Source organism: Coregonus lavaretus, assembly GCF_964263955.1.
Source record: "Coregonus lavaretus genome assembly, chromosome: 24".
Lineage (NCBI taxonomy): Eukaryota > Metazoa > Chordata > Actinopteri > Salmoniformes > Salmonidae > Coregonus > Coregonus lavaretus.
In genome coordinates, this window is record NC_140011.1 from 32,837,628 (window position 1) to 32,863,136 (window position 25,509).

The window sequence follows — 25,509 nt, forward strand, 5'->3', positions numbered from 1 at the left end:
CACAAAAGTTTTAAAATAAAGACATTTCAAATGTTATATTATGTTATATTATGGCTATGTATAGTGTAACAATGGGCAAATAGTTGAAGTACAAAAGGGAAAATAAATATGGGTTGTATTTACAAGGGTGTTTGTGCTTCACTGGTTGCCATTTTCTTGCTGCTGTAATGGCACACTGTGGTATTTCACCTAATAGAAATGAGAGTTTATCCTCCCTCTCTCTCTATTCCTCTTTTTTACTCGCTTTGCTCTGGTTTGAGCCTGTCATTTATATTGCACAGCAAATACTCATCTGTCTTGGTCTAGATTAGAACGAAATGCCCTAATGGCCTTATATGGAGATATAGATGCCGCGAACCGCAGGGTGTGCACGAGGCGCGCATAGGCCCTACTGCCGTTCGTTTCCTTATTTGGAAGTGAGTTTAGCCAACCTGCTCATTGCGAATGAATGACTGATGTATCCGAGAGAGAGACACGTCAGTCCCTGTGTCTGTCAAAAATGCATACAGGGAATTGATTGTAAGAGACAAGCTACTCATTAGGCCCAGTGAGTGGACATAATTTTTTTAAGCTGATTTAATGCGCGCAAACTTTTCTTTTCACCAAATAGATCATTAGGCATTTAGAAAAATATGTTCTTAATATAGCCTAGAGACGTAGCTATAAAGCTCAGTTTTCTTCTATAACGTTCTTATATTCTATTCTATATGGACATTAAGTGTTACAGTCTAGATCTGTAGTTTAGCCTACTGGATGTTGTTCAAGTGCATACTGTGATTGTGTGTGTGTGGTGTGTGGGGAATACAATTCCCATGATACCTTTGGTTGACACTTGCTCCCTTTGTTCTGATGCCCGTCAGGCGCGTGTCCGCATTGGTGTCCGCCCGTCTAGTGTAGAGCTCAACAAGAAGAACGAACATTTCATTTTCGACTCAGACGCTGATATACGAAAGACCCAACCATGGTAACGTTACTTTTATGGTTATAACTCTAATTTAGTTATCCTAAATATACAAACCACAGTAGCTGTATTGAGGAGGGGTAATTACTTGGCCCGCTGATCATAAAATTAAGTTATTTATTTCCCCACCACAGTTTTACAGTCGATGAACGTTGGCCACCTTGTTAGCTAACGTACCTAGCTAATAGCCCACATTTGGTAGCTAACACAGCTGGCTTCGTAGCTAATGTTAACTGTCTAACCTGCTTCAACAATTAGCATTTAACTAAACCACCATTTGTCATTCATGGTCAGAGTTAATTTGGGTATCACCTGGCCCCTCGGCATTTCCTCTCAACCATGACCTAATAGTATCACTAGTAGTAGCTAAGCTAACTAGGCCTCTTGCTAACCGGATGGCTAAATTAGTTAGCTAACTAGTTAGTATACGTAGCTAAATAGATGACTTCAGATGGCACAATTGTTAGCAAACGAACGTTACCTACCATTGGTGTTGCTTGGAAGTGTAACCCGTTATTGCTTTAACGTGACAATTTTATGTTTGAGCAAGACCATGCCAGACGAGTGTCAGATAGCCGATGAAGCGTTAGCCTAACATTTACTGCCAGCTAGCTAGTACCGGTAGCTAACGTTACCTCCCGTTCCAGCCGACCCCACCCTTACTGCAAGTACAAGGAAGTGTGCCATCAAAGCTTGCAAGCTACCTGGCAATGTTCTTAGAAGATGAAATGTCTATGGACTTTGTTCAATGGCATTCGTTATTGTTGACTGCGTATGTTAACTTCTTGAACAATTTCGGCAATAATTGTTGAGAATGATAATTGAGAAAGGGTTAGCCGCTCCATCAAACTAGCTAGAAAGCCATGGCATTCCCTCTCCTTTGACTTGCGCTGACAAAACGGCACGCCAGTGTATTTCTAACACTCAAAGAGTATGGGTTTCTGCTACAGCACACCCACCATAAGAGCGAATGGACCAAGTGCTGTAACCACTGCTTTGGGGAAGAGAAGAGGAAGTGCCAGAACTTCCGATTGCAAATGCAAACACAGTTTGTTTGCTAGTAGACATCCTGGTTCATATGCCAGGGTGTCCACCCACTCTGGTTGAAAACGAGCTTTAGTGATGACATTTCACTTCCTTGTGTTATAAAATGCATTTTATCAAGACAAATGTAATTCTTCATGTTCTGAATCGTTCAGTGGGGTCTTTCTCTAACATTATAATTAACATATAAAAAAAGGATTTCGTTACCTAATACATCCGATAATATGCACCGAACTCTGACACAGCCGTGCAGCTTTATCGCCAAAACGTTTGACGATTTTACATTTTGTGGTCGTCCCAAGTATTTTCCGCTGGTCGCAAATAGAAAAATTATCATGACTTTAGCTGAATTAAATGTAAAAGGCTTTGAAAAGAAAATGCTTGGGATACGCACAGTGCTCCGTTGACATTTCAGAGACGGTTGTTTTTGTGAGAAGTCTTCGAAAAAGAACAGGAACTTCGCGAACAGTGTATACTAAAATGTCTTAATCGATAGCTATCTTACTTCTATTGTTTTATGACCTCCGGATTTGAGTAGAAATAATGAGTTCAATGGTAAACCTGTCAGGTAGCCTTAATTCTCACTCAGCATCCAGCCTAGCAAGCACGATGCTTTTCTTTCCAGATTTATGACCACTTTTTTCTCTGGCCTCCATTGATTTAGTCGCCATAATTTTGACCATCCTATAAGGGTAAAATCTCAAATACATTTTGAACGGATTATACATTTTACATTTTAGTCATTTAGCAGACGCTCTTATCCAGAGCGACTTACAGGAGCAATTAGGGTTAAGTGCCTTGCTTAAGGGCACATCGACAGATTTTTCACCTAGTCGGCTCGGGGATTAGAACCAGCGACTTTTCGGTTACTGGCACAACGCTCTTACCCACTACGCTACCTGCCGCCCCGGACCATTGGTTTTCTTAGAGGATTATCTACACAACTAACATTTTATCCATTGGTCAAAATGTTTTTGATTGGACACCCTACATATGGTCTTAGTGAAGTGTCTTTTCTCCACCTTGGTTATAACAACGTTGTAGCTAGTTAGCTGAGTAATGTGTGCTTTTAGCAGCCAAAACATCTTCATTCCACTGGAAATGCAACTGAAATGTATTTTCTAGAGATTATTAATATTCTCTTTGCAAAGTTTGCCCTGGCTCTTTTAGAGATTGTTTTGGAATGTAAGTGGATGATTGTGAAAATATAGGGTATGTTTCACTGTCAGTTTGTCCAAGATATTGATTTCAGGAACACTAACTGCACTCTGACTTCTTTCTCTGTTTGCTTGTTCATGATGAATAGGTATCTTTTGTTCTGACACAACCCTCTGAGTTTTTTGTTTGTTTGACTTGTGGTATATCTTTTGCGATTTGAGGAAACAATTAGAATACTTTTGGCACTCCCCATCCGGCCTTTTATTTCAATAATTCAAGGACTGACCTGACTGACAGTTGATCCAAATGTTTTCTGCCACTGTAAAGTCAACTGCTATGAACAGTGCAGGTGTGATATTCTCATATTAGCAGTTCAATGGCATATAGTGACTTATCAAAATCCTTATCCCAGTGTGCCCACTAAGTGTTTGCTTAATGATTAGTCAGAAGGGCTGAAGATGTCAGCAATCATTTGGTCTGAAAAACAAGCTGTTTAAAGCACCGCAAACTGTTTTAAACCTCAGTCCAAACATGCAGACCAAAGCTGAGAGATCTCATTCATTGACCTCTTGGGTACTTGATGCATTAAACAGTTTTTCTCCTCTTAGGCCTCTGGGGTGACAGTGACCGATGAAGTTATTACAGTCTTCAATGAGATGAAGGTGCGTAAGGCCCAGGCGAACGAGGATGAGAAGAAGAAGAGGAAGAAGGCGGTGCTGTTCTGTCTGAGCGAGGACAAGAAGCACATTGTCCTTGAAGCAGGTAAAGAGATTCTGACCGGTGACGTGGGTACCACCATCGCAGACCCCTACCTGCACTTTGTCAAGATGCTGCCCGCAGATGACTGCCGCTACGCCCTCTATGACGCCACCTACGAGACCAAGGAGACCAAGAAGGAGGACCTAGTCTTCATCTTCTGGTGAGTGTCAACTTTTAAGCACTGGTTTAAGTTGATTTAATTTGATTACAACTAGTCAACACAGCTGATATAAAGACATAATATTTTTGTAATATTTTCTGTTCCCTTTGTATCTCAGGGCCCCAGATGGTGCCCCACTGAAGAGCAAAATGATCTACGCCAGCTCAAAGGATGCCATTAAGAAGAAATTCACAGGTGAGCGAAACTTACTAGGTTGAAAAAAATTCATACTGCCCATCCAACCACTGTGACGATGATTAGGGTGCTTTCATTTGTTGTTTTCTCACATTGACCACTTTGCTGAATTCTAGGTATCAAGCATGAATGGCAAGTTAACGGTTTGGAGGACATCAAAGATCGGCGCACCTTAGCAGAGAAGCTAGGAGGCTCATCAGTGGTCACCCTTGAAGGTGGGCCTGTATAAATCCAGTGTCTGATATCAACTAAGGCCTACAGGGAAAGAAAAAAACAGAATTTAAGTCCCGGGGGTATGGCTGTTCATTCCAGAATGAGAAGGAATTGGGTGTGGGGGGGTTTAAGAGTACAAATAAGATGGGATTGAGGGTGGAGGGTATCTTGTTGTGGGGAGAAAAATCAAGTATGCTATTTCATGGTTTAAAATTGTGGTTATCATTCCACTTCTCACAATGAAGAACAAACATAGACAAGTCTTAATTTGTGATGAAGGATTATGACAAAATAGATGAAGATTTGCGTCAACATTTCCAAGATTGTCCTTGCAATTTCTAAACTAATGAAGAACAAAATGTGATTTACACAATTAAATCATTATGGATGATATTTTTTAAACAGATGAGGACTGGGTATGTCTCTTGTATGATGGTGTGTATGGATCAGGCAGAGAAAAGAGACTGGAACAAAAAATCCTAAATCAAATCAGTTTATTGGTCGCGCAGACAGTTTAGCAGGTGTTCTAGCGGTGCAGCAAAATGCTTATGTTACTAGCTCCCAACAATGCAGTCATTGTGGGTAATCCTGTCAATTTATGCACTCTGTTCACACCTAATTTATGTGATGGTAATTCCTCTATTGCCAAATTTGTTGTTCTTTAGCATATCAGTAGCTAAAACTAGGTTTATTTTCAAAAATGCTTCCAGTACAAGTAGAATTCAAAAACATAACATTATTCCAGGAAGTTCTCATTATTTCCAAGACCTTTGAGCAAACAGTTGCTGTGTACAAAAATGCATTCCTTTTTTAGTGATGAAATTTCAGAACAGCTTAAACAGAAATTGATTGATGGTTTAAAGAGATGGAGTCCCCCTGATGTAGTAATGTTGGTGGCTCCAGTTGGAAGAAGCCTGAGAGAAAGTTAATTGTGGATAGATATATTGTGGGTGTTTTTTGTTTTTGTCTCCATATGTCTAAATAAAGAAAATGCACTTACATTTACTAGCTGTTGGCTGTTGCATTTTTTTCTTATGGTTAATTGTCCATTCCTGCGTGCCTTTTTTATATATTTTAAAAACTGATAATAGCAAGTCTGTAGATGCATCAGTATACTAACACTTATTTATTAGCCTAATCATAATGTGCATATTTTAAATTTGATAGAGCACAAATATAGCCACTGCTAAGTGGAGGCAAAGCGCGCGGGCCATGCCATTTTCAGAAGGAAAGTGAAAGGTCCCCACTTTCTTGGTTCTGCCCTAGACCCTTCCCATGGAACTAGTTCATTGTGAAACATGGGCGAAAAGGGCGATGTACTAGGCTCATCAAACTGTTCCAATGAAGAAGCAGGATTTGCTCACCGAACGCACATTGGGAGTAAGATTACTATATTGCCACGGCAACTAATTCAAATGTAGGCCTATAGAAGATGGTGCGCGCTTGTCCCTTACTCGGTGACGTCAGCTCTAACCGTCGACGATGAAATGTGCAGGTGAAAACAGGATAAACACATGACCAAACGCGAGGAGGGTGGCGAACGAAATGATCTGGCAAGCATAATTTTTGAATGGTGTGATGAGGATCTATTTACGTGCTATCGCACTTGACAGACCATAGCTGCATCGTCAGGAGGTAGCCTACCAAATAATAACGCGATGTCTCGGTTTTGACTTACAGTATTTCCTATTTTTTTCATCCCTGCTCGATTGTCCATATTGGAGCCTGGCGTTACTGTAGATAAGTAGGCTACAGCTATACATTAGCGATCAACCAACATACGGTGACTTAACGGACACCCGAGAAACAACACCTGAAAATACGGGTTTTTGCCATGTCCCGCGGTCGTCGTGTGACAAGAATCGCAGGACAGGATCGAATCAAGCCGTTGGGGCAATGCTAGGAGGTGCGTTAATAACCTGGCAAGAGGAATACTTGATACTCGAATACGTTTGCTTTCGGAGAATCGAATGCAGACATGAGTTTTGAGTTGTCATGCGGGGCGGTCCGGACACTGGACCCCCTGATCGTGGGAGTCTCGGACAGATCCCGATGCTCACGGTCAAATACTAGCTTGTGAGGAACGAAAGAATGCCTGCGGTGACCGAGACCGGAGAAGCGCCCTTACTGAACGGGAGCAGAAGAGAAGAGGTAGTAGAGCTTTGGCTAGGTTGTTTGGGAAATGGGGGGGGGGGGGTTAAATGCGCGCGTGCGTAATTGTTGTTTTGGCGGCTACTATATACAGCCTAATAAGATTACAATGTTGTTAATACCCATATAGAATGTGCGTTTGCAAGGATATTCAATCCATATCATATTTAGGTCTGCACTGCATGGTGAGCTCAAGCTAATAGGCTACTCAACCTCAGCTTTCACTCTTCTGTAACCAGAGGAGCTCACTCAGTTATCCACTCACTAATCAACATGTTGAGCACAAACAGAACTCTGCATCTCTGGTGCGTCCGAGTTTGATCAGAGGAACGCTGGGTTTTAAATTAGGCAACGAGAGACCAGTCACGTTGTATTTTTTTTTGTGCGTGTATACTACAAGGTTACTTGAAGTCACCCCTCACTAATGGAGGGACGCAACTGCATTGCAGTCGAACTGGAGGTGAACGATTTAGCTCCCCCTCATATATTTGCCTGGGCTGAGATATGAATGCCACACAAAATTACTGACGCGATAATAACATTAATTATTAAATAATTCCTCATCATGATTAGGAGACTTATCATCTTTGGGGATTACTTATTAGAATGAACTGTACAGCATCTGGCTACATTATAGTCTAAGATCACTGTTCTGTCTGAGTAGTAGCCTAAACGTGCACTGAGTCCTCAGTTGCTGAGGTGTAACCTCAGCTCTTATGTTACAGAGTGATCAATAAAAAAAGAGAGACAGAGATTGGGAGGAGAGCACTATTGAGTTTTCATAATGTTTGTATTATACTCACACAACCATATCAATACTGTTAAGCAGGCCTAAGTTACATGTCTCATGTTATAATGCCCTACTTTCCCATGAGCATGGTTGATATGTGCACATATGATGTCCATATGTCCTGTCAGGCTAAATCAGCACACCTCTGTGTGTGGTAATGTTTATTTCTGAGGTTGCATTTCTACTTGGGCGGCCTGTGTGTTCCTTTGAATGTTGTGGGGTTTGAGAGAAGTAAGACAGATGTGCAGGCAGAACTGTACGCCCGCCGTCTCTTTCTCTCTTCCTCTGCTTTGTCCTTCATCTCAAAGTGAAGGTAAGAAAGTGGAAAACAGGCTCCTACACACATAAAAACAAAGAAGGGAGGGAGGTCTGTAGTATCATTACAGTTTGGACACTGGTTGAAGAAAACCTGGTTGGGTCAACCCACATTGAGCTGTGTGTCTTGTCTTCTGTTGTGTTTGCAGCCATCTATGGTCAGATTTCTTCCACATACTTTGAGAATAATTGTACTCTTATGTAGTAAAGACTTGCAGACTACAGGCTGACCTACTTGAATTTATACACACACAAACTCACATTATGTTTCTGCCTGCCTCTAATGTGAGAGGCATTCCTGATAAAACTGTCTCAGACCGGTAGTTCTTAGGCTTGATAAATAATTAACACTGGTTGAGTAAGACTGAAATGCTCTTTATATACCTACTTAAACCCACTATCCATCTCTCTCCCTGCTGTTGCATCAGGATATGTTACATTTTGATGGATTTATTTATATAACAAGAATTTACTCCATTGTGGTCCTCTGTAGCTCAATTGGTAGAGCATGGCGCTTGTAACGCCAGGGTAGTGGGTTCGATCCCCGGGACCACCCATACGTAAAAATTGCATATTTACATGACTGTAAGTCGCTTTGGATTAAAGCGCCTGCTAAATGGCATATTATTATTATTATTATTATTATTACTCTGGCCCCCTTCTTTATTGATCTTCCCTGTACCATTATTCATTTTGGCAACTTGCTCTGATAGTAGATAGGTGAAATACGTTGCCCTTGTGCTTATGACAGTAAGAAGGAGCAAAAACAAATGTTCTACTGCGTGAAACTGAAGCAGTAGAAACTGAAGCAACAGTGTTACAGCCGAAGTAGTTTCACAGTGCTAATGTCAATATGGAGTGGGAGGAAAAGCGATCAAGTGGGAGGGAAAAAGCACAGTGGAAGAAACATGATGCTCCTAGTAAACTACCCATCCCTCTCTTTCTCTTCATCTCTTCCTCTCTATTTGCCTTTAAGTGGGGATGAGTACGGCATTAGCCCATCATCATTAATATAGACACACACACGTATATATGGAATAAATGAGCAATTGAGGCACTTGACTCTAGGTTCATGGTGAACTTAAATGGTCTCTCCCGTTGACTCAGCATGCTCCCTTGTCCTTGTAACGCAGGCACAATTAAACCCCAGCACCTCTGCCAACAGGAACACACCTCCTCACAGCTACCGTTTGGACAGCAGCCTGCCTTTTTAGCAAAACAAACCTTCCCTGCAAGGTCACTGTCATGGCTGAGAGGCCCATTTGACTACTTCAAAAGTGAAGCAGATAGACAGATACTCTGATCTCAGGGCCTGTATCCACAAAGCATCTCAGAATAGAAGTGCTGTTCTAGTATCTGTCCATAGAATCGTATTCGTTCTGAGACTCTTTGTAGATACAGGCCCAGCTCTTATCTCGCTAGCTCTTTCTTTGTTTTCCTTTTGGTTCTTTTCTGTGCTCTTTGTGTGGCCAAGAGTGACCCTATGCTTTTTTGCTTTTCCAATTACCCGCTGTCCATGTGCATCTCCCTATGGGAAGCAGGGATGGCCACAGTACCACTAACTTCCACTGGCAACAGAGAGCTGAATGCACTCTCTTTCTCTCTCTTGATGAGGTCTAAAAGCATCAACCTTTTCCAGTGCCAACTAATACCAAGTGTTTAAAATGGACTTCATGGTTTGGGTTTCACTCTGCCAGGAAATGTGTCCATGCCTCCAGAGACTGGAATGTTCCATCTCTGGAAGAGAAGGGGAGCAAGAGAGGAGAGAACATTGATGTTTATTAATATTGTTTTGACATAAAGGCCATGGTGTGATTGATGCCCAATCATCTGTATTCTTATCGAATACACTTAATATATGTTCTGTTTTTTCTGTTTCTGTTTCTTGCAGAAAAATCCAGTTTTAACACCCTTTCCTTTCCTTGTCTTTCTGCCAATCCTGTTCCTCTCCTTTTTATCACCCCTCATACGATCCATTACGCTTGATGTTTTATTATCGTTAAAACCCCATCACCATCCCCACCACTTACACAATCATTTTCCAATGTCCTGTCCACTCTCGCATCCCTCCCTTTACCCAACCTTCAACCTGTGCTCCTGATCCCATCACTCAAACTCTGCTACTCCCATTTATAAAATCTTAACCAAATTTCTACCCGTATTTGTGCTCGATCCTCCATCCCCCCCATCATCTGCTTTACCTTGTCTCTTATCCCTTCCCCCATGTAGCAGCGTCCCTGTAAACAGTCCCTTCCCAGGTCCTTATGCCGAGAGTCCCACTGGAAGTGCCTGCTTCTCACGCTGCTGATGTTCGGCTGTTTCGCCACGTTGGGATGGTGCTCTTTCTACCGCGTCACTGTCATGGCTGCCGATGAACACGGCCTCTACTACGGCGGCCGCGCCCGCCTCTACCATGACAGCCCCTGCTCCAACGGCTACGTCTACATCCCGGTGGCCTTCCTGATCATGCTGTACCTGGTCTACCTGGTGGAGTGCTGGCACTGCTTCTCTAAAACATCCTCTCTGGCCCGGGTGAGGATCAGCAAGGTGTACAACAGGGTCCAGAGGCTGCAGCAGGCCATGCCCTGTATCTGGTGGAAGGCCATCAGCTATCACTATGTGAGACGGACACGGCAGGTGACTCGATACCGCAATGGTGACGCTTACACCACCACACAGGTGTACCATGAGCGGGTCAACACACACACAGCCAGTTCTGAATTTGACTATGCCCGACATGGTGTCAAGGACGTATCCAAGGAGCTGCTTGGCCTTCTGGAGCACCCGGCCGTACGCCTTCGTTTCACCAAGTGTTTCAGCTTTGCCAGTGCCCATGCCGAGGCCGCCTACCTCACCCAGCGTGCACGCTTCTTCGCAGAGAACGAGGGTCTGGATGACTACATGGAGGCGCGGGAGGGCATGCACCTGAAGAACGTGGACTTCCGTGAGCACATGCTAGCCTTTCCTGACCCGGCATGGCCGCCCTGGTTCTCTCGTCGGCGCATGTATTGGCTGATCTCAGCCCTGATGTTGTCCTGGCCACTACGTGTGGTGTCGGAGTACCGTACGGCATATGTTCACTATCATGTCGAGAAGCTGTTTGGTGAGAACGAGGAAGTCAATGAAAATGACAGCACTGAGATGGGCAACTATCGCTCAGGCCAGGAGAATGGGCAACGTGGTGGCCCCAGAATACGTGTCATATCGAGGGTCAACACAGTGGACATCACTGAACTGGAGTGGCACATTCGCTGCAACCAGCAGATGGTACCCAGTTACTCCGAGGCCTTGCTGATGGACCTGAACACCAACAACACAACATCTTCGCCCTCTGCAGTTACCAGGGCAACACGTGTCCCTATGAGGCGGAGCTCCAGCTACGTCCTCCAGAGCTGCCCCCGCTGTCGTAGGTCCACCAGCAGCTCCTCGCTCCCCTCGCGAGTCAGGGGGAACGTGGCGATGGGGGCGGGCTCTTTGACATATGGGACAGTGGGAAGGATGGGAGGAGGAAGGCTAGCCCTCAGCCGCAGTGGATTCTCTCTTGGCCGTTTGCACACAGTGCGGCAGGCCTGCCTGTTTCACTCCCGGAGCCTTGGTGCAGGGATGGGGAGTAGAGGGGACGAAGGTGGTGGGTTTCTGGGACTGGGGCTCCGCCGGGCTAACGAAGAGAGCAGAGGGGTCCTGGAGGGAGAAGGATTTGAAGAGGATGAGAATAGTCTGCAGCAAGAAGAGGATAGAGAGCAGGAACTAGAGAGAGTGAGGGCTGAGATCATGCAGGGAGTGGCCTGTGTGACAGAGAGACCACCAGCTTATCAGGAAGCTCTCCACTTGCCTTTGTTGATCATCCATGGTGAGGAGAGCTGCCATGGAGGGGAGGACCTTAACGCAGGATAGTCATTGTGATTGGCTAGGGTGATGGAGAGTAGATAAGCAAATCTGCTCAAGATGATGCAAGAAATGAATGAGAGGAGAGCAGAGGAGAGGAAAATAGGGATGGATGAAAAAGAAGTGGTGATTTGGAAAGAAGAGGGGTAAAGAAGGAGAAAGAAAACAAATGGAAAAATCCAGGTTTCCAGACCTGCGACAAAGGACTACTGTGTGTGCAAAATGTGTAGGGAAACAAAACTATTGTGTCACAGTAGATTAAATGACAATTATGTAGTTGCTCTTGCTTAAGAGTGTGTAATATGTGTATCCCATTGTCCACAATGAACAACAATCGCTTTGTATCTTTGTTCATCAATGTATGAAATGTATGTTCATGAATGTATGGATGTATCAATGAGCTGCTGAGTTAGCGTATCAAGAGTAGTAGTAGTCCACCGAGCTATTAGATGAATTCAAGGGGCACTGTATATTGTGTAAACTTACAGAACTCCCGGGTGAAGTGGAGCATTACTCTCATGCCAATGAAATCAAAAAACGATTATCATCCCACAAAGAGTCTATAGTAATACTATTTTATATTATTTTTTAGATGTAAAACAAATCATTTGATCAAGACACTGTAGTGATGAGGCTTATGTCACCTACTCGCCTTCCTCTTGAGATCATGCAGATCCAAGCGGCCAACAATATTGTCCACGATATGACATCAGAGATATAGTGAATCATTTTTTAAGAGTTAAGTGCACATATGGGTATGTTTGAGCAAAGATGCAGTAGTTGCTAAAAACCTAGCTACTTTAAGAGAAACTTCATGATTTTATAAGAATGCGGAACAGTATACATTAACACAAAGGATTGTTTGTGTATGACCCACAAGGCCTTAAAAAAACATGTCCTTGTTGCTCAGCCTTGTGACTCACTGTCAGCCAAAAACATCAATTTCCCCCCTCACAGACAACAGGAATGTGGAGAAAGACACTCACTTTTCAGCATGGATAGGGGGAACAGGAGATGGAATATGATGAAAGAGAGAGTTATGGAGAGAGCAATTGTCCCATTTTATGTTTTATGATTAACCCCTTTATTAAATGCCTCTTAGCAATTTGGCCTTTACCAGAATTCGAAAGGTGTTCTCCCCATGTCTCAGTTCTACCCACTGTTGTAGTTAAACATCATGGTCAAGTATGGATTTGATGCAGTAGAGTACATATCCACACTTCCCCCACCCCTCACTCAGCTGAGGCCAATAGGAGCACCATATGTGACCGATGCTCGGAAGCCTTGGAACTAGAGCCAAAAATGGGCCTGGAATTAGAGCAAATTCATAACACAATATTTATTTCAATAAATGTATTATCTGCCTTTATTTAGATAATTAAAAAAAAGACAGCACATAGTTGACATAACGCACAGCATATTTTGCTCAAACACAACTTAACAAAATTACAGAAAGACACACCCATACAAAGACTGACAGCCAGGCGAAATAGCATGTCAGGATTTACACTTCTATACATCAGCATATACACTTGCCATAGTAGGTGCACATTATTAAGCACAAATAGCCATCTTACTAACAGTAAAAGGATCCATGGTCGTGAATATGGACCTACTTCAAATTCAAATAATGGCCATGTAAACATTCATAAGTATGAAGGTATTGACATGGTCAAGGACAGAAGTACAGAACAACTAAATGTGTGCGGTGACTCATCCCACATACACTTTAAAACCACACCTTATCTTGAAAAGACTCCTGTATGTACCCATTCTGCTGTATCTAATGTGTTACCAATACAAATTCAAATTGTTGTTGAGTGTCAAGTACAGTAACTGTTTGAAATTGCATTAGGCCTATAACTGTTAGGTTACATTGTTGTTACCAGTGTTCTTGTAACTACATATTGTAACCAGATTCATAAAATCATTTTGTAAAGAATTAGAAGTGTTGGTTTTGGTTCTCAGTACATCCATGCATGACTCTGCATGCAAGCAAAGTCTCACTCTCCCTCCCTCCCACCCTAAGCTGGTTTTAAAGGAGGGCTAAGCACACGTCACATTTCATATGACAAATGAGAGTCTGCACATCAACTGCATGGGAATCTACCAGTAATTGTTAAGTAGGTAGTAGGTAAAAAATAAATAAATTGGGTGAAGAGGAGAGAAGAAACTGCTGCAGCACATGTTCCATTTGCAGATGTTAAACTTTTCTCACTGTGGTAAGTGGCCCTTCCAAGAAATGTCTGTAGACATACAATATTATGAGTTTGTATAAATCAGAGCAAACTGTTTAAACACTTACAGCAAAATGTTGTACTATGCAGTTATGCAAGAACTTTGGTAACCACGTAATTATAATCCAATAACTGCAGGTAGTTACACTGAAATATTCTGTTATATTGTCACATGCAATGTGTTATCCACAAATTATTTGTTGGCTTCCCTTATGGAGACATCGATGTAAAACAATGTATGCCATTTTGTGGTTGATTGGTGAAAATGTGTTGCCTGTTGTTGATAGCACTGTAGGTGAGAGATAAGCTCCACGGTAAGCTACTAGCAGTCGTCTCAGGGGCCGATGAATCAGACATGCTGCCGTCATGAACATTTCAGTATTTATTAACATTTACAGGAGGGTGGCTAATATCTTATCTAGTGGTTTTAAGATAGTGTTGATTCACCTCATTGCAAAGCCATGTCAGATGTTTTATGCTCTGCTTGGTGTTAATGCCAGACTACTGTGCGTTTTGTGCCCCATTTGTCCTGTAATATTTCACTTTTCACTTTCCCCCAGTCCATAAAATGTCTCAGGAGCAGGTGGATTCTGTTGTAAGAAACATGGAGAGCCTGTTGGTGGAGGCAGCATGGCTTAGGACCCAATGCAAGGTGCAGAGCACCCAGCTGGCCCTGGTCACAGCTCAGCTGAGGGCGGAGTGCAAGGGCCTGCGCCAGCAGATATAAGCAGCACAGCTAGACATATCCAACATACGCAGGCAGCTGGAGCAGCTCCTGGACACCAAGGCCGTCGCTAAAGCAAAATAAGGACAAGCTCGCAAACTCGCCAAGCAATTGTAAAAGATGGGGCGAAAGACAGCGCGTGAAGAAGAGGGCAGAGAGGAGAGGGATGGATGGATGGTGAGAGGAGGCACAGAATGATGAAGTGGTTGGGACTGAAGACAGTGTAGTTAATGCCATTTATAAAGGTTGTGATGGATTAAATTTTTCAATTGCAAACCCTTTTCTCATAAAATGTAAAATTGTAAATCATTCAATACTAGAAAATAAATAGTAATGATCTGTACTTAATGAATAATAATCAAATAAAGATTATAGCAATGACATTTTCTTTTGATATAAATGTATAAGATACTCTATACAGGAAATGGTTTGTCTTTCACAGCTGTTACATATCAGTACAGTATACTTTGAACAGGTCATCCTATGTAACAGGGAGGGACTGAATTGTGTAACTAATTGATTTAAATATACAAAAATGGAAGAGGTTACTTCCCAAGTTAATTGTACTTCCCATTATTCCATAGTGAAAACACATTGTAGTTAGGTTGCCCCATTGATGACCTAAACATCCTGTTTTACAAGCCCCTGTTATTTGATATTGGGCCAGTACTAGGTTCTTGCATGCAGGGAACTGGATCCAAGGACACAATGGCACCCATCAGGCTATAGGTTAGGTCAGTGGGGTCAGGGGAAGAAGGGTTCTGTTTCAGACATGCTCCATTCTGACCCTAACACCTGATGTTTCTGGACAAACACCGCCACCACGATCAGCACCCAGAAGAAGACGTTCACCCACACAGACTTCTGGGAAAGACAAATAGAGGACAGATGAAGAATACAATATTTGGTTTTAAAAAAGAATGACAATACAAGGGCTATAAAAAAGTATCTGTGGTTTTTGAAGCAGCTTGTGGTCTAATAAGGCAACAGCGTTTTGATTTGTGTGTTATTATTATGGTATGGATAGTGTCAGGACAGACCTCTGCATTATAAACTCAGCAAAAAAAGAAACCGTCCTCTCACTGTCAACTGCGTTTATTTTCAGCAAACTTAACATGTGTAAATATTTGTATGAACATAACAAGATTCAACAACTGAGACATAAACTGAAGAAGTTCCACAGACATGTGACTAACAGAAATTGAATAATGTGTCCCTGAACAAAGGGGGGGTTAAAATCAAAAGTAACAGTCAGTATCTGGTGTGGCCACAAGCTGCATTAAGTACTGCAGTGCATCTCCTCATGGACTGCACCAGATTTGCCAGTTGTTGCTGTGAGATGTTACCCCACTCTTCCACCAAGGCACTTGCAAGTTCCTGGTCATTTCTGGGGGGAATGGCCCTACCCCTCACCCTCCAATCCAACAAGTCCCAGACGTGCTCAATGGGATTGAGATCCGGGCTCTTCGCTGGCCATGGCAGAACACTGACATTCCTGTGTTGCAGGAAATCACGCACTGAACGAGCAGTATGGCTGGTGGCATTGTCATGCTAGAGGGTCATGTCAGGATGAGCCTGCAGGAAGGGTACCACATGAGGGAGGAGGATGTCTTCCCTGTAACTGATCCTGTGCAGGTGTTGTTACACGTGGTCTGCCACTGCGAGGATGATCAGCTGTCCGTCCTGTCTCCCTGTAGCGCTGTCTTAGGCGTCTCACAGTACGAACATTACCACATCTGCAGTCCTCATGCCTCCTTGCAGCATGCCTAAGGCATGTTCACGCACCCTTTCTTTTGGTGTTTTTCAGAGTCAGTAGAAAGGCCTCATTAGTGTCCTAAGTTTTCATAACTGTTACCTTAATTGCCTACCATCTGTAAGCTGTTAGTGTTTTAACGACCGTTCCACAGGTGCATGTTCATTAATTGTTTATGGTTCATTGAACAAGCATGGGAAACAATGTTTAAACCCTTTACAATGAAGATCTGTGACGTTATTTGGATTTTTACAAATTATCTTTGAAAGACAGGGTCCTGAAAAAGGGACGTTTCTTTTTTGCTGAGTTTACAAGCCTGTGTAGAACTGATTCCCATCGTAGGGGCTGACCCAGGTTTTATGGTCTGCTTCATCACAACTGAAATTAAAGAAGTCCTCCAGATGAAAAAGAACAGCATAAAATATTTTACATTTCATATACAGTATGAGAGACAAGAGGGCACTGAGCACAGAGAAGGAGAAGACAGAAAAACAAGGCAGCCATCTCACCTGGTTATGGAGGGCACATTGTGAAGGGCAGACAGACAGAGGCGGTCCCTGACGATCCTCAGAGTACCTCCTGACACCGCCAGGAAGAACAATATCTTCACACATGCCCAGAGTCACATTCAGCCACATGTTCCCTGGGGGTGCAGGATAGGAGATAGGTAAAGAAATACAGTCAAAATCAAATCAACAACAAACAAATCAAATCATTTCTGTTGATGCCACACTATTTGGGCATGGAAATCGATATTATTAACACAATTGCTGGGCCATAGAGTTGACCTCCTCTTCCACACAGCTGGTGTAGATCCAGTAGACACTAAGTAGCAGAGGGAGGGATGGCTGGGCTCTCAATGACCAGGCCAGATGTGTTGTACTCAACAGTCCCATAACGAATGCACTGGCTTGTAAAGTGGCCCATCATGACATACACATTTTACAGATGCATTCAGTAAAACTATATAGTTTATTCTACAGTATGCAATTTAAATAATGTAATGCATGTTACACAACCTATAGTCTGTCTGTCACACACAGGCCTCACTGTCTCTCCTGGCCTGGATAGGGAGCCTAATTCAACTTGATGCTTGAGAAATTCCATTCTTCCATTCATGTGCACAAATGAATAGTTATATTATTTTAGGACATTAGATGATTATCATATGGTGCCACTGGGCCATGTGACACAACAGGGAGATCTCTGAATGTAGAACTCATGTAGAACTCACATTTAATTTCAAACAGGCATTGCCATCTATATGGAAATGGAGGCCTAATATATTGCAATGTCAATAGTGCATTTAGGTGAAGTCAACTAAGACATAAAAATAATCAGATATTCCCTGACTTAAAAAGTCACGTGATGATCTCTACTGATTTAATTTATTCTCTCATTATTTGCTCCTATGGCTAGTCCCCGTGTTTTGGGTTGTGTTACAAACGCTGAGAGAAATGCAGGAAAATACAATATAATATGGGAGAAAAGTTCTTGAAAATCTGATAAAATCTTACTAAACTATTGGATGTAGCAACCAAAAGTTTGACATTGTTGAGAGGGTGATAAAAACGTCTCAATACCCAGCAGCTGCCTACTCATAGCCTAGTGTCCATTTGAGAGTGAAAGTAGTGTGGCAGCAGACAGTAGCCTATCAGGCTGTGTTTCCAATATTGTCTATTGATCAATTTTATAAAGGGATAAAAAAAGAGTGCTATCAAGTTGGTTCATAAGTGTTCTCACGTTTAGAATGTCCCATCTGCAGTTGAAAGGTCCGACATTTCAAACATGAATGCGTTCATACCTGGGTGTTTGTCAGTGAGGCAACAGACATTATTCCACAGATGAAACAACCTGCGTAAAGTACGAGCTCCAAAACGAGCAGCCACGGCAACGCCATCACGAACAACTCTGCAAACCCATCCTATGATACCCATCGAGGACACCCTAGCACCAGGTCAACGCACTCTGTTCCAAGCGCGTTTTACTTCTGCGTAAAGCTCTACAATGGACACTTGAATGCGAGCTCCAACTTTTTTTTGCAAAAATGTACCCATTCACGCATTTTTGTTAATTATAAACCTCAATTAAATATATGATCAACGAATGCAATGCATTTACTATAATTGGTTGATTGCAAGATTGGGATGGAATACTTAAATTAGGCCTCTACATGAGACAAAATAAATGGCCACATAACGGCGCTGTGTAACCTGTAACCAAATATAACCAGAGCCGTCAATAGGCCTGTTACCCATCCACACAAACCAGTAGGTCTGTGCACTACTACATTACACTGATGATGGCACAGGCAACCTTATCTGAATCATTGATCCATGATTGAGATTATGACAGTGGTGGGAAAATTACCCTATTGTCATACTTGAGTAAAAGTGTACATACCTTAATAGAAAATAACTCAAGTAAAAGTTAAAGTCACCCAGTAAAATACTACTTGACTAAAAGTCTAAAAGTATTTTGTTTTAAATATACTTAAGTATCAAAAGTAAAAGTATAAATCATTTCAAATTCCTTATATTAAGCAAACCAGACTGCACAATGTTCATGTTTTTTTTTGCCAGGGGCACACACCAACACTCAGACATAATTTACAAACGAAGCATTTGTGTTTAGTGAGTCCACCAGATTAGAGGCAGTACGGATGACCAGGGATTATTATTATTATTATTATGTTCTCTTGATAAATGCATGAATTTGACCATTTTCCTGTCCTGCGAAGCATTCAAGATATTACGAGTACTTTTGGGTGTCAGGGAAAATGTATTGAGGAAAAATGACATTTTATTTAGGAATGTAGTGGAGTAAAAGTAAAACGTTGTCAAAAATATACATAGTAAAGTACAGATACCCCCCAAAATGACCTAAGTAGTACTTTAAAGTATTTTTACTTAAGTACTTTACACCACTGGATTTTTATTATTATGTTTTTATTTTTATTGCTGACTTTACAAATATTTTGCCTGTTTCCTTTTACTTCCATTTCTTGTTACTTCCACTGCCATATCCACAGGCAACTTTTATTACTAGACCCAGTTCGCCAACATGTACATAAACTAATCTAATCACCTCACTCAGTAATCAGCACCCTCTAACCCTAATCCAGTTAAAAATTCCACGCAAAGCCAACTTTTTGGATCTTGTATTGTCCTCCGAGAGACTGAAAACTCTCTCTCTCTGTCTGTGTGTGTGTGTGTGTGTGTGTGTGTGTGTGTGTGTCTGTGTGTGCACGGACGCTTCATCATCAGTAGCTGTCCTCTTACTCTGGCGGTTTGTGATTAATTAGTAAAGAAGTGTTCCTAAGTGATAACAGAACACTTACAGCAGAATCTGTTTTGCTTATTTGCTAAACGGAGTTACTGTTTAACTACTGTTTTAAGCTTCTCATTTTAATTCCAATAATGTTTTCTTCAAATAACAAAAGAAGAACAATATTTACATGGCTCAAAGAGAAGGAATATAATATCCATTGTTTACAGGAAACTCATTCAACAATTCTAGATGAAGTTGCGTGGGAAAAGGAATGGGGGGGGCGAAATATACTTCTCCCATGGGCAAAGAAACTCAAAAGGGGTGATGATATTAATTAACAGTAATTTCGATCCGAATGTGCAAATTGTCCAAAAATATATGCAAGGTAGATGGATTATTTTAAATATGTTATTGGACCATAAATAGATATGGCTCATTAACCTTTACGGACCAAATAATTATGATCCACACTTCTTTGACAATATATATACACTGCTCAAAAAAATAAAGGGAACACTTAAACAACATAATGTAACTCCAAGTCAATCACACTTCTGTGAAATCAAACTGTCCACTTAGGAAGCAACACTGATTGACAATAATTTTCACATGCTGTTGTGCAAATGGAATAGACAACAGGTGGAAATTATAGGCAATTAGCAAGACACCCCCCAATAAAGGACTGGTTTTGCAGGTGGTGACCACAGACCACTTCTCAGTTCCTATGCTTCCTGGCTGATGTTTTGGTCACTTTTGAATGCTGGCGGTGCTTTCACTCTAGTGTTGCATGAGACGGAGTCTACAACCCACACAAGTGGCTCAGGTAGTGCAGCTCATACAGGATGGCACATCAATGCGAGCTGTGGCAAGAAGGTTTGCTGTGTCTGTCAGCGTAGTGTCCAGAGCATGGAGGCGCTACCAGGAGACAGGCCAGTACATCAGGAGACGTGGAGGAGGCCGTAGGAGGGCAACAACCCAGCAGCAGGACTGCTACCTCCGCCTTTGTGCAAGGAGGAGCAGGAGGAGCAGGAGGAGCACTGCCAGAGCCCTGCAAAATGACCTCCAGCAGGCCACAAATGTGCATGTGTCTGCTCAAACGGTCAGAAACAGACTCCATGAGGGTGGTATGAGGGCCCGACGTCCACAGGTGGGGGTTGTGCTTACAGCCCAACACCGTGCAGGATGTTTGGCATTTGCCAGAGAACACCAAGATTGGCAAATTCGCCACTGGCGCCCTGTGCTCTTCACAGATGAAAGCAGGTTCACACTGAGCACATGTGACAGACGTGACAGAGTCTGGAGACGCTGTGGAGAACGTTCTGCTGCCTGCAACATCCTCCAGCATGACCGGTTTGGCGGTGGGTCAGTCATGGTGTGGGGTGGCATTTCTTTGGGGGGCCGCACAGCCCTCCATGTGCTCGCCAGAGGTAGCCTGACTGCCATTAGGTACCGAGATGAGATCCTGAGACTCCTTGTGAGACCATATGCTGGTGCGGTTGGCCCTGGGTTCCTCCTAATGCAAGACAATGCTAGACCTCATGTGGCTGGAGTGTGTCCGCAGTTCCTGCAAGAGGAAGGCATTGATGCTATGGACTGGCCCGCCCGTTCCCCAGACCTGAATCCAATTGAGTACATCTGGGACATCATGTCTCGCTCCATCCACCAACGCCACGTTGCACCACAGACTGTCCAGGAGTTGGCGGATGCTTTAGTCCAGGTCTGGGAGGAGATCCCTCAGGAGACCATCTGCCACCTCATCAAGAGCATGCCCAGGCGTTGTAGGGAGGTGATACAGGCACATGGAGGCCACACACACTACTGAGCCTAATTTTGACTTGTTTTAAGGACATTACATCAAAGTTGGATCAGCCTGTAGTGTGGTTTTCCACTTTAATTTTGAGGGTAACTCCAAATCCAGACCTCCATGGGTTGATAAATTTGATTTCCATTGATAATTTTTGTGTGATTTTGTTGTCAGCACATTCAACTATGTAAAGAAAAAAGTATTTAATAAGATTATTTCATTCATTCAGATCTAGGATGTGTTATTTTAGTGTTCCCTTTATTTTTTTGAGCAGTGTATAATAAATTATCAACCCTGCAAGCAATTCAAGACTCTATTATGGTGGGAGATTATAATACCGTTTTAAATAGCTCAATGGACTGTAAAGGAAATCACACTATAAACGATCACCCTCATGCTCTTAAGGAAATCGGGAATGTCATGGATACATTACAACTAGTAGATATATGGCTTAAATATCCTGATCTAGTGAGATATACATGGCGGAGACGCAATCAAGCTAGTAGTCTTGACTTCTTTCTTATGTCATTCTCGTTGGCACCAAAAGGGCGAGGATATTGGAAATTTAATCAAAGCTTATTGGATGATAACTTGTTTTTAACTAGGACAGAAGAATTTATAACAGATTTTTTCCGACATAACATAGGTACAGCAAATCCCCTTATTGTATGGGACACCTTTAAATGTGCCTTTAGAGGCCATGCAATTCAGTACTCATCCCGAAAACAAAAGCAATTTAGGTCAAAAGAGTCCATACTAACAAAGGAAATAGAAGGTCTAACAGAACAGATAGATAGCAATAAAAACGGTAACATAGAGGATCAGAATAAATTAGAGGAAAAACAAAAAGAAATTGAGAAACTTATTCAAGAAAGATCAAGTGTAATATATTATAAAAAATAAAGCAAACTGGATGGAATATGGGGGAAAATGCACCAAATTATTTTTTAATCTTCAACATAGGAATGCTACCAAAAATAATTTACTGAAACTGGTTACAAATGACAGAGTCACCCATGATTCACCAAATTATATTTTGAAGGAGGAAACAAAGTACTTTAAGCATATGTTTTCATTTGAGTCGCCTCCATCTCCTCTAACTGAAGCTAATTGTAGCGATTTTTTTTTTTACTGATAATGTAAAATTAACAGCCATACAGAAAGACTCATGTGAAGGTGAAATTACAGAGGAGGAACTTCTGGATGCAATTAAAGACTTTAAGTCCGGGAAAACTCCAGGGTTGGATGGCATACCAGTCGAGGTATACCAAACCTTTTTTGATATACTCAGAGGACCGTTATTAGCATGTTTTAACCACTCCTATGTAAATGGTAGATTATCAGACACTCAAGAAGAAGGTCTGATTTCATTATTACTGAAACAGGATACAAGTGGAAAATATAAAGATCCAGTCCATTTAAAAAATTGGAGGCCCCTTACACTTCAGTGTTGTGATGCAAAAAATTCTAGCAAAATGTATAGCGCATAGAATTAAAAAGGTATTGTCAGACATTATTCATTCTAATCAGACAGGTTTTTTACATGGACGATACATTGGAGATAATATAAGGCAAGTACTGGAAACAATAGAACACTATGAAAAATCTGGGAAACCAGGCCTGCTATTCATAGCAGACTTCGAAAAGGCATTTGATAAAGTACGACTGGGGTTTATATATAAATGCCTGGAGCATTTCAATTTTGGAGAATCTCTTATAAATTGGGTTAAAATCATGTATAGTAACCCTAGGTGTAAAATAGTAAATCATGTCTATTTCTCAGCAAGTTTTAAACTGTCAAGAGGAGTGAAACAAGGTTGTCCACTATCGGCATATCTATTTATTATGGCCATCGAGATGTTAGCTATTAAAATCAGATCCAACAATAATATCAAGGGATTAGAAATCCAGGGCTGATGATTCATGTTTTCTTTTAAATCCACAACTTGAATCCCTCCACAGCCTCATAGAAGATCTAGATACATTTTCTAACTTTTCTGGATTACAACCAAATGATGATAAATGTACTATATTACGTATTGGATCATTAAAAAATACAATTTTTACATTACCATGTAGTTTACCAATAAAATGGTCTGATGGTGATGTGGATATACTCGGAATACATATCCCAAATGAAATAAATGATCTCACTCCAATAAATTTTAATAGAAAGTTAGCATAAAATAGATAAGATCTTGCTACCATGGAAAGGTAAATACCTGTCAATTTGTGGAAAAATCACCCTGATTAACTCTTTAGTATTATCCCAGTTTACCTATTTGCTTATGGTCTTGCCTACGCCTAGCGAACAGTTTTTTAAATTATATGAGAAAAAATATTCCATTTGATTTGGAACGGCAAGCCAGATAAAATTAAACGGGACTATTTATATAATTAATATGAATTCGGAGGACAGAAATGATTAAATATTAAAGCATTAGACCAATCACTAAAAGCCTCAGTCATACAAAAGTTATACTTAAATCCGAACTGGTTCTCTAGCAGATTAGTAAGATTGTCTCACCCAATGTTCAAGAATGGCCTTTTTCCCTTTATTCAGATTACAACCTCTCACTTTCAGTTATTAGAAAAGGAAATAATTTCCCAAATATCACTATTTCTAAAACAAGCCATTGAAAGTTGGTTGCAATTTCAATTTAATCAATTTAATCAATTTAGTCCAGAAACGACAGAACAAATAATGCAACAAATATTGTGGTTAAACTCAAATATACTAATTGATTAAAAAAACATTTTTTTGGACAACATAAAAAAAAAAAGGTATAATCTTCGTAAATGATATTATCGGTAGGACTGGTGGAGTTATGTCGCACATGCAGCTAACAAAAACATATGGAAATGTCTGCTCTACCCAAAATTACAACCAAATAATTGCAGCTTTACCGCAAAAATGGAAGAGGAAAGTGGAAGGGGGAAAAAGTAAGGAACTTGTCTGTCGGCCTTGCATTAAAGAACATAATTGGTTAAAGAAAACTGTGATAAATAAAAAAGTATACCAGTTTCATTTAAGGACCAAAGGATTGACAGCCGTCCCATATAGATTGCAAAATAGTTGGGAAGAGATTTTTGACGTACCGATTCCATGGCATAGTGTTTATGAACTGATACGCAAAACGACACCGGATTCAAAACTTAGAATTGTTCAATTTAAATTACTATATAAAATTCTTGCTACCAATAGAATGTTATTTATATGGGGGATACAATCTTCCCAGCTTTGCAGATTTTGCTGCGAAGAGACAATCATTAGATCATTTGTTTTGGTACTGTCCATTTGTAGCTTGTTTTTGGACACAGGTCCAGGAATGGCTAAAGGATTGCAATATTTACCTGGAGCTAACCCTGCAGATAGCATTACTGGGTGATCTGAAAAGTCATAGTCAATCGATCAATAATATAATAATACTTTTAGCAAAAATGTTTATTTTCAATTTACAATCTGTAGAAACAATGAGAATAGAAAGGTTCAGAACTTTTGTAAAACATCACAGTACAGTTGAAAAATATATGGTAAATAGAAATCCAATATGGATGGTGTTAAGAGATAGATGGGTGGTGTTGAATGGAGTTGAAGGATGGGACTAATAACAACTAACAACAACTAATAACAACAAGATAACTAATAATGTAAGCATACTGTGACCATAATAAGTATATACAGTGAGGGAAAAAAGTATTTGATCCCTGTCACGGTCGTCAATGAGCGAAGGAGACCAAAACGCAGCGCGTTGAACGAACATGACTTTATTAGAGAAAAGTACACGAACGACAAAAACAATAAACCAAGACGACTAGTGAAGTCCACAGTTACAAATACTGTACAGGAACAAAAACCCACAAAACCCAGGTGAAACCACACAGTTTAAATATGGCTCCCAATCAGAGATAACGAGCCGACAGCTGACACTCGTTACCTCCGATTGGGAGTCATATGACTAATCAACAACAAAACCAAACATAGAAATGAACAACTAGATCCAACATAGAAATACACCCTAAATGAAAATAACAACCCTGGCTCAACAATCAGAGTCCCTGGAGCCAGAGTGTCACAGTACCCCCCCCT

At 41.4% G+C, this 25,509-nt stretch overlaps 2 protein-coding genes across 4 annotated transcripts; both read left to right on the top strand.

The window, feature by feature from the left end:
- Positions 1-487: 487 nt before the first annotated feature.
- On the top strand, positions 488-5,495 carry LOC311100248 (cofilin-2-like). 3 transcript variants are annotated; one of them, XM_084141090.1, is made up of 5 exons: positions 488-519; positions 861-964; positions 3,772-4,082; positions 4,201-4,277; positions 4,394-5,495. In XM_084141090.1, the coding sequence occupies exons 2-5, from the start codon at positions 962-964 to the stop codon at positions 4,504-4,506; spliced, it is 504 nt and encodes a 167-aa protein (XP_083997216.1). In that variant the 5' UTR covers positions 488-519; positions 861-961; the 3' UTR covers positions 4,507-5,495. The 3 variants fall into 3 exon arrangements, with proteins under 3 accessions (XP_083997216.1, XP_083997214.1, XP_083997215.1); XM_084141088.1 differs by having other exon boundaries at positions 509-547; XM_084141089.1 differs by lacking the exon at positions 488-519 and having other exon boundaries at positions 857-964.
- Positions 5,496-6,485: 990 nt separating this feature from the next.
- Positions 6,486-11,791, top strand: tmem151a (transmembrane protein 151A; the record flags this gene model as incomplete). The annotated part of the gene is given in 3 exon segments (XM_084140545.1): positions 6,486-6,560; positions 6,564-6,641; positions 9,976-11,791. Coding segments are annotated over 3 exon segments (1,818 nt in total). The 3' UTR covers positions 11,641-11,791.
- Positions 11,792-25,509: the final 13,718 nt, after the last annotated feature.

Bases quoted from the DNA above. Each gene is read 5' to 3' on its own strand.
- LOC311100248 (XM_084141090.1), top strand. The intron at 4,083-4,200 runs GTGAGTGTCAAC...TTTGTATCTCAG, and splicing joins GACCTAGTCTTCATCTTCTG to GGCCCCAGATGGTGCCCCAC. The intron at 4,278-4,393 runs GTGAGCGAAACT...GCTGAATTCTAG, and splicing joins CATTAAGAAGAAATTCACAG to GTATCAAGCATGAATGGCAA.